At 41.5% G+C, this 10,175-nt stretch overlaps 1 protein-coding gene across 1 annotated transcript in view; it reads right to left on the bottom strand.

Annotated features, from left to right (window-relative positions):
* Nucleotides 1-2,147: 2,147 nt before the first annotated feature.
* LOC135463294 (uncharacterized) overlaps nucleotides 2,148-10,175 on the bottom strand; it is a 31,837-nt gene continuing 23,809 nt past the window's right edge. Inside the window, exon 4 of the mRNA XM_064740552.1 lies at nucleotides 2,148-2,750. Within this exon, the coding sequence (XP_064596622.1) occupies nucleotides 2,260-2,750 (491 nt within the window). The 3' untranslated portion in view covers nucleotides 2,148-2,259. The remainder of the gene's footprint in view (nucleotides 2,751-10,175) is intronic.

Genomic DNA, 10,175 nt, shown 5'->3' with positions numbered 1-10,175 from the left:
ACTTATTTTCAACTGTCTTTTTCTCTTTCGAATCGAAAAACAATAAACAATATTGACGACCACATTCACAAGTAACTATTAACACCCTTTCGCCTGAACTTTATGTAATTTTTACGTTTTCTCCTCCTTTAAGTGAATAGCTCTCTTGCAACCTGTTATCGCTACTCACAAAATGTCTCGCAAGATCTCCACGACTGTCCAACACCGTTTATTTGTCACCAGCAATAGTGGAAGCTCAAAAAACAAACGCAATGGACGGGTCGGTTAACGATGACTCCGACTCTTTATTATTATACACACTAAAATGGACATTAGGTAAGCCGTCGTGAAGCGTCATTTGAGACATTTTAGCGTGTAACAAAACTGAACAAAAAACAACATACTTTCTTTTAAAATTAACAAATTCATTTTGACTGAATATAGCGTATTTAATACATTGTAGGTGATTTAATCTCTCTTTTTCGCGTTTCTACATGGGGTGTGAAGGCTCCCTCAATCTCAATGGTTCTTGATTTGCAGTGAGCAAACGGTTCGTCTGCACGGTCTCTCACGTGGAAAATTAACGACATTTACATCTGGAGTTAACAGCTGAAAAAATTTACAAAAGGTGCATATCGACGAACCATAAAAGTAACCGCTATCGTCGAAATGAAAAATAAAAACAAAAAAAAAAAAACAAAAAAAAAACAATAAAAGCACTACAATGAAGTGTATATCAGATGAAAGTCTATTAAACACTGTCCACGAAAATAGTTCGATTTATTGATTTATTTTTTTTTTGGAATTCTTTAACCCAGTAAAATGGCTTTAAAACACTAAAATCTACGGTGGTCTGTATAGTGAACCAGAGGTTACCATATTTTTCCTTGACATAGTTCGTTTCACGGTCTATTCAGTGAATGCATTCATAGATCTTCATGAATATGCATTTAAAACGATGAAATCAATCGGTGTATGAGTGTTAAGTGGTAAAAACCGGATGTGACATCACTGGTCCCGATATCGTCAAATGCATTTTTCTGGATTGAAAAATTCTAAAAAAAAAATAAATGCGACTATTTGTGTTGACACTTTTTAATTGTCCTTTCATCTGACATATACTTCATGTTAGAGTTCTCACTGCCTTTAAGCATGGCGTTATACAGCAATAAAGGAGCAATAAAAATTTATGTCTTTATTAGATTGAATGTTTTACTCCGTACTCTAGAATATTTCGACGACGGAAATAAATACAAAAACCCGTTACGAAACATACAGTACTATACCAAAATGCCCCATTCTGCCATCGAATAAATACTTCTATATATTTTTTTGGCAACAAAAAGTGACATCTGACATGCCTTGAATAACTAGGCGCTTAATTCATTTGTGAAAGTAAGAAATGATGCTGTTAAAACTGTCCGCTATCGCTGTTTAGGAGGACACTTTCGTCAAAAAGCATGGACAACATGAAAACAAACCAATCTTTCTCGCCAAACGTACGAGTGCCGTTCAACCGTCACGCCAATAGTCGTAATGTTTAGCAGTTAAATATCTCTCCACTAGTGGTTCAACAGCGTACAAAGGGCCGCGCGTGGGACAAATAAAACCACATGAAAATGGCGATATGTCTAGTACAATAATGTAAACTTTGGCGACAATCCCCGATGCAGGTTAGTTCCAAATTTGTATAGCTTTATGTACGTTTTTGTCTTGAAACTATTTTCTATTTGCAACAAACATTCCAGACGACACAAACATTGATTTCAAACAGACTTTTGCTAAATTGTATGTGTGTATGTGTGTAAAAACCGAGGGTTTCAATACTTCAACATGGATGAAGACCAGCTATATATTTTTATTTCTTCCGCAGCGAAGATTTTTTTTTTTTTTTTGATTGGTGTTTTACGCCGTACCCAAGAATATTTCACTTATACGACGGCGGCCAGCATTATGGTGGGAGGAGCAGAGCCCGGGTGAAACCCACGACCATCCGTAGGTTGCTGCAAAACCTTCCCACGTACGGCCGGAGAGGAAGTCAGCATGAGCTGGACTTGAACTCACAGCGACCACAGTGGTGAGAGACTCCAGGGTCATTACGCTGTGCTAGCGCGCTAACCGATTGAGCCACGGAGGCCCCCCCCCCCCCCGCAGCGAAGAGATCCTTGTTACGCACACTGGATACAGCTACATGTATATCACTTAAATATTGCATCTCCTGCTGTCAACTGTCTGCAAATAAATACTCCACTTTAACCCCAACGCGGCGACATCCCTGGATCACTCCCAGAGACTTCCCACGCCGCTCCCAGGGGCGAGTGCCAATGTTACCTTCTTCACTGCTTTGAAGGCAAACTGGCTTCTCTCGAAGGCCTGTGACTTACTGATGGAATGTTGATAGCCTCGATCTCTCAAGAACCTGTCCAAGCAATAGCGGAGGTTGAAGAGGGATTTAACGTGATACGGCTCGCCGGACTCTTTTCTCAGGATTGGATAGAACTCGGCAAGGTACGAGTCCAGTTCCGCGGCTGGTATCTCCTCTATGTTCCTCTCCTCGCCGAACTTGGCCCACAGCCAACGTTCCAGAGTGGCCACGGATTTAGCGATGTCCATCATGGATTTCTTATTCTCGACATTGACGCGTTGTTTGATGGCGGGTATGGAGAGCCTGTCTGGGTAACGCTGCGGGTGGAGGTGATGGTCTAGCACGCCATAGTCCGCCCCACAGACCTTTGGTGAAGTCATGATTCCGGATGGACCGGGTGCAGCATCTGAAAGCACAGAACATACATATCCAAGTTCAATAGCCTGTACTAGGACTATTTCATATGTTACTTTCTTATTGGTTTCCTGTCTTTGTGTTTAACTTATTTTTGGTGGTTTATTACGTCATACCCACTTATTTATTTATGTATTTGATTGGTGTTTTACGCCGTACTCAAGAATATTTCACTTATACGACAGCGGCCAGCATTATGGTGGGAGGGAACCCAAGACAATCCGCAGTTTGCTGACAGGCCTTCCCACTTACGACCGAAGAGGAAGTCAGCATGAGCTGGACTTGCACTCACAGCGACCGCATTGGTGAGAGACTCCTTAGTCATTACGCTGTGCTAGCACCCTAACCAACTGAGCCACGGAGGTCCCCTACTCACTTTTTCGATGCCGGCGAATTTTATTGCAGGAAACGGGAGTGCCAGGAGTAAACCATCTAAGTTCCTGACCATATTGGCGGAGGACAAGTGGTCTTCAATGGACGTGTAAGACTCTGTAAACAACACAACAAGCGTCGCCAATAGCTTATTGTCACCAATGCCCCACCAACAGTGAGAGCGAGGAATCCACAAATTCGTGTGTCACAGAGACTGAAATACAAGTGTCCACGACCAACTCCCTGATTGGTGTTTAATGCAGAATTCAGTATAATTTTTTTTCTTATCAAGAAACTGCCCAGAAAGCAGATAATTTTTGTTCTAGCAAAGACCAGAGATAAAGTCCAAGTCATAGTATGAAGACATCGGGCAATGTCCCACCCAGTCATAGTATGCTGACATCGGGCAATGTCCCACCCACTCATAGTATGCTAACACCAGGCAATGTCACAGCCAGTCATGGTGTGCAGGCACCAGGCAATGTCCCACACAGTCATAATGTGCTGGCACCAGGCAATGTCCCACCCAGTCATAGTATGCTAACACAAGGCAATGCCACAGCCAGTCATGGTATGCAGGCACCAGGCAATGTCCCACACAGTCATAGTGTGCTGGCACCAGGCAATGTCCCACCCAGTCATAGTATACTAACACCAGGCAATGTCACAGCCAGTCACGGTATGCAGGCACCAGGCAATGTCCCACCCAGTCATAGTGTGCTGGCACCAGGCAATGTCCCAGTCAGTTATAGTGAACTGACACCATACAATGTCCCACCCATTCACAGTATGCTGACACTAGACAATCTCCCACCCACTCACTTTATGCTGACACCAGATATGATGTCCCACCCAGTCACAGTATGTTGGCACCAGACATAATCTCTCACCCAGACACAGTCTGTTGAAACCAGACATAATGTCCCACCCAGTCTTAGTATGTTGACACCAGATGTAATGTCGTCCCACCCAGTCACAGCATAGTGGCCTTCAACGAACCAATGCAACGTAAATAATCATAAACAAAGCACAAATACCATAAGTTTCTTCCCACCATAAAGCTGGCCATCGTCGCATAAGTGAAATGTTCTCAAGTGCCGCGTAAAACAACAATCAAATAAATTCTATCCAAAGCTGAACTCGTATCTCGTGCGCTTCGTGGTTAGGTATCCCGCCAAAGTAGGTCGTCAGCTTTGGATAAAGCAGATTTATGACTGTTCCTGATGAGTCAACAAAGCTTGAAGGATAAAACAAGATTAGAACTGAACGCCTGAAGCTGTACCAGATGGCGACAAATGGGTCAAACTATATGTAGACCGCTTGCAATCTACGTCGTCTCCGATCAGGGGCCACATTCACAAATCCACGTATAAATTCTCATTTCTTTTTTGACCTGATGTTGGCAGGATTTATAGTACCATAAAAGGTGTGATTTACAAGAAAAGTTACGAAAACTTTCGACCATCTTGACTTATTAAGCCACAGGCGAGTTGACAAGAAATAAAATTTGTCACACACCCAGCCAACTATAACATAGTATGACTCAACAGGTGACAATGTCCGCGAATCTGTCAATTCAGACAGGAGATCCGTTTAATGTGGTTCCTATAACCCCTATCCCCGTTGCCACGTAAATAACTTAATCTCGAGTGCCCCGTAAAAAGTACAAAATACGCAAAAGAATAATATAATACAGAGGAGGGCTGCTTCACGACAAAAATCAAGTCTAAACACGATAAGGTAGAGAAGAAAAAAGAAATTGCTTTGACAACTGTCTTACTTTTATTATGCACTTTTCTTTCGATGGCGAAATGAATGCCTAAGTATATGTATGTTAATTTTCAGAGTACTTATTTTAAACTGGTCAATGAAAGTTCAAATTCTCATGGGAAACATGATATTGTCTCATTTCTTGTTGACTTTCACTGAATGCCTATACGTGTCAGATGTGTTTTTGCACCTTTGCCCACAGTAATAAAGACAAAATCGATGGACAGACACATCCATTACCAATAATGAAATCTTATTAGACTGATGAATAAAACACCTTAAATGAACATTGCATTAAAATGCAAATAAGTAAATAGTGCCAAAAAAGCCCAATAACACATTAATAAAACCTATCGTTGTGATATCGCAGGATAAAGTAGATGTCTTCTTGAACTCAAGCCCCTCCTTGTTACATGAATGACCTGTGTTAAAGGATAGGATGTATAAAAAGTTTGACTGACCCACCCTAAAGATAGATACCAATGGTACACTGTACTGTCACAAAAACACACATCCACATAACTACGTTAAAAAAAAAAGAGTGCAAATCGTGTATCACATCCACAATAACGTGTGTACCTATAAGGGATACACGTGTGTCACTAATACATTTGTCACTGTGAAAGTGTTAATTTCTACAGGGTATACCTGTAGATCTGGGCTCAGTTTCACGAAGATATCCTGAATGTACGATAATGTAACATACAGTACAATGTAATACCATAATAGTGACGTACAAAATATCGTACGACAAATGTACGACAAATGTACGATAAAAAAATGCCGTACGCCACCTTGTGAAACTAGGTCCTGCTCGTCAGAACTAAAAAGTAAAAATTACTCTGGGCTGGATCATGAGATCATCACATTTCAACGAAAACTGTCACAAGAATGGTGCCAAAATACAAAAAAAATCCAAACCTGTTCGTAGCTTGATGTTTATATATATATATCAGATATTGACTGAGATTACCGAAAACTGGAGACTGCAGATCGTTGTTTATTAGGGACTTTCCCCAATCTTATAAACACTCAAATATACAGTTTATTGTGCGTGTATCTTTTAAATAAGTATATAGCAACCCAGGTAGCCATCAGCGCATTGATAAAACACCTGTGACAAGTAAGATTTGTGTAAATCATTAGTCACCTTCGTCTTAACTGAGCCACGGAATGTTAATTCCATTAAGTGCTCTTTACCAGAAACACTTCCCGGCAAACAATGTGCGTTTAATTCCGTTTTAACACTGTATACACGTTAAATAATCTGTTCCATTTCCATCCGAACAAGATATAACCAGTTCTCGTATACACAATAAACAATCTGTTCCGTTTCCCCCGAACACGATATAACTAGTTCCTGTATGCACAATAATCGTTCTGTTCCCTCCGAACACGATATCACCAGTTCCTGTATGCACAATAATCGTTCTGTTTCCCTCCGAACACGATATAACCAGTTCCTGTATGCACAATAATCGTTCTGTTTCCCTCCGAACACGATATAACCAGTTCCTGTATGCACAATAATCGTTCTGTTTCCCTCCGAACACGATATAACCAGCTCCTGTATAGACAATATTTATTCCGTTTCTCCGTCAAATATTACATACAATATTCCATTATTGGCAAATATCACACTCAAAAACTTTAGCACTTCAGTCGAACATTACACTATCTGTTTAATACCCCACCTAACGCATCATGAACAGTTCTAATTTTTGCCCAGTACTTCCATATTTTCTCCTAACATGACATAAACGCTGTACCAATGGGGTCTGATGCCAAAGGCATTTTGGGCTAAAGTTTAAAATTTAATCTTTAGAAAAGAAATAAGAGTGAACTTGAACCATCGAAAATGGATGAAACTGCAATACCAGGGTGAAAATATTGTGGTCAAATTTTATCGAGTTAATGCATATATTTAAGATTTTAATTTGGACTACAATTTTAGGACCAGTACAAGTTTCCAAAACCAAGCCTATCGAGTGACGGCAGGGATGTCAAGCGAGCGTAAAGAGCAGCTCAAACGCTGCAAGGAGTATCACTCAAGGATTATTGTTCAATGTACGCTGCGCCACGATATGAATCTGAACACTTCGTCTAGCTGAAAAGGCTAACAGACTGTCGCTGCTTTATCCACTTCGCCATTGGTTGTTCCGTTACATAATCGCCCAAGGGAGACAACTACAAAGTTCTCAGGATCCAGACTGTGCCAGATCCGTGCCTTCTTTCTCAAGCTTCATTCTATAATAAATGGACTGGAATGGAATATTAAACCTCTGACTAGCAGCTCGGTAAGAAAGCTCCCCTTTTCGAACCAAGTCCAGGGCCTCCTTCATGTCAGCTTCCGACCACTTGGGCGAACCGCGGTACTTTCTGTTCCCCAAAGCCTCGGTAAACTCCGCCGGTATGTTGGCAATGTTCGCCGACACTTCGGTACAGTTCGCCAGCATCTCCGATAAGAACCTCTGGTTTTCTTGGCCCACATCGGACAACCGGCGCATGCGGGCTGTCAAAGTAAAACCAAAAGTAAGGCGTCTCGTCTTCACTAAAGCCATATAACATTATCTCAGTGATAATTATCGATGTTAAATAGTCAGAACGATGTTAAAATTATACACCATAACAAATACGTGAACCGAGTATAATGTAACGACTGTCTAACTTGATGCTACTCGAACTAGAGCTGAGCTGTCGCCCCCTGCATACATGCATTGGGTTCATATAAAAAATAACTTACATTACCACTGGAATACACTATAGTGCAAAAACACATAAAGGTTCATATAAACTGCTATCAAGAAAATATTATCATTCATGTGCCCCAGAAGCGTGGTAGTTTTACCATGAGATGGAGAAAATAAAGACAAGATCACAAAAATGAAAACAGACAAAAGAATAATGCTGTACAAATGAGAAGTTCTCTTGTCTAGCAGAGGAACTTGTCGAGAGAGTGAGTGAGTGTTTCTTCAGTCACTTCCACCGCTGTTTTATCAAGTGCTGCTTCACTGAGACGACATACCGAAGGCAGGTAAGCCGACCCACTCTAGCCATTATACTGGTACGTGTCAACCATTCGTAGCACTATCCCCTTCAAGCCGAACAACAACTACCTCATTTAAGGTTTTAGATATGACCCGACCCAGGACTGACCCTGGATCTACCGCCCCCAAAGCGGACGATCTACAAACTAAGCCATCATCGGCGGAACACGTCAAAGTTTGTCTCTTAAGCGGATACTTCTGACCTCTAAATATCGACCAAAGACCAACAGTCAAGCCAATACCCACAATATTGTCTGTAGCTCAAAGTCAACAAGTTTGCTGGCAACCACAATCAAATGATTATATGACTGATTTATGTGATTGTTGGTTAGCGCCATATTTAAAGGAAAAGACAAGACAAGAAATAATAATAAAATCTTTAGGAACAGGGGTGGAAAGAGACCTAAACGGTCATACACATTTTTATTGTAACTCTATAAATCGACTTTTAATCAGGAAATCATTTGATGAGTCATGTAGGGGGAACCGGAAACACAATGTTCAGGCTGTCGTACACTACATACATATGCTGAACACAGGGTTCAGGTGACGTGAGCGGAAGCAGTTGCGTTCTCAGCTTATAGAGAATCGCGCCTGATTCTTTAAAAGTGATAACATGGTGGCGTTTTCTATTATCTTGATGTTCAATATTTTGCTTGCTTTAAACTGCTTCATCTCGGTTGTGCTACATCACAAAAATATAAACAAGAAACAAGAAACAAGAAATATACAAACCAAACCGAACTGGTGAAAAACAAGTGTACATCAAGAAAAGCTAGACTGTACAAACGACAACACGTGCGTCGTCGACAACTTATCGTCTCCAATGCGACAGAAGCAGTGAGAGCAGGAGAATCTACATGTTACTTGTCGAAGATCGCGTTCGAACCTGCACTTCAAACGTCCTAACTATTGAAAGGCTAATCACTAAGCTATGCCCGATCTAATTATTCACGCAAAATTTGAAACTCTTTACCTCTCGGGTTAGTAAGTTGAGGTTACGTATGTTCTCATAACAGTTGCGAGGAAAGGTTATACCTCAAACAGAGTGGGTGTTATCCACTTTCCCTTCTTTCAATCGAGAGTAAATCGTTTGATGTGGAATGTTGAATCTCTGGCTGGCAGCACGGTAGGTTAGCTCCCCTTTTCGAACCAACGCAAGCGCCTCCGTCATTTCCGCTTCTGTCCACGTTCGTGCGCCTCGGCTCTTTTTGAACGCCCTGACCGGAAGTAAATCTCCAGGTGTCGTCGGAAACTCGGTAAAGTCCGTCATCACGTCGGACAATATCTCCCCCTGTCTTCCCGCATCTAACAAGCGGTTCACCCATGCTGTAAGTATAACCAGAAATCCATGAACTAGATGGGTGCAACTTTCGTATACGCCAGTCGAACGGCCTATATGAAGACCCCCATATGTATGCCTACGTCATGTTGTGACGTAGCATACACGCTGATCTTTTCCAGTACCTTCAGTCATGACGTCACCAGTTTGTGAGCACAGCATTTGTTTTTCGCAATGAATATCGGGGTGGAGAGATCAGGTGCAATGCACGTGAACTGCTTGACTTGAAGCCACTTGAAAAGAACAGCTTTCAGCTTCATCAATTGTTCTTGGAATATTGCCCGACAGGATCAAGCATCCTAGAACTTACTGTCCGTTCAAACTATCCCAAAACTTGGAAGACTATGAAGTGTATATCCTGTGCTATCTAAAAGGCCTCGTAAAGGTGTGTACAGCAATATTTTATTACATATGGCCATAAAACCTTAACACTGCCTTTACAGGCAACATTTTGCAATAACGACCGTTCTTCTGCCAGGCCCGCACCCCGTCCCAAATGCCGTTTTGCTGACGTATATGATATTTGCACACATCCATATAATGGACTTCTGGGACACGGTATACAAAGTTGTCCACTCCCCGGTCACTACACCTATGACTTCCTGCCCTCACTTTGTATATGTTTCATGTAACAAGCTTACAAGTATGTTCCACTGACGCAAAGCCAGGCTTAAAAAAAGACAACGAATAGTATAACTTTGTGGTTATATTACTTCAGATGTTCTAAGGTCATCAGTTACTCGACATTTAATCCAGAATTCTCACACTACCATGGGATAAGCCAAGTTAAATAAACCGTAAACAGGTTGTCGCTCTACCTGGCCTGATAGACCAGTGTCCATATTTCAGTCAAACGGGGTCAAAACCAACAGAAACTCCACGGTTA

Source organism: Liolophura sinensis, chromosome 3 (genome assembly GCF_032854445.1).
Source record: "Liolophura sinensis isolate JHLJ2023 chromosome 3, CUHK_Ljap_v2, whole genome shotgun sequence".
NCBI classification, from domain to species: domain Eukaryota; kingdom Metazoa; phylum Mollusca; class Polyplacophora; order Chitonida; family Chitonidae; genus Liolophura; species Liolophura sinensis.
Note: the sequence above shows the minus strand (reverse complement) of the source record. Positions and strands in the feature narration are given on the sequence as shown.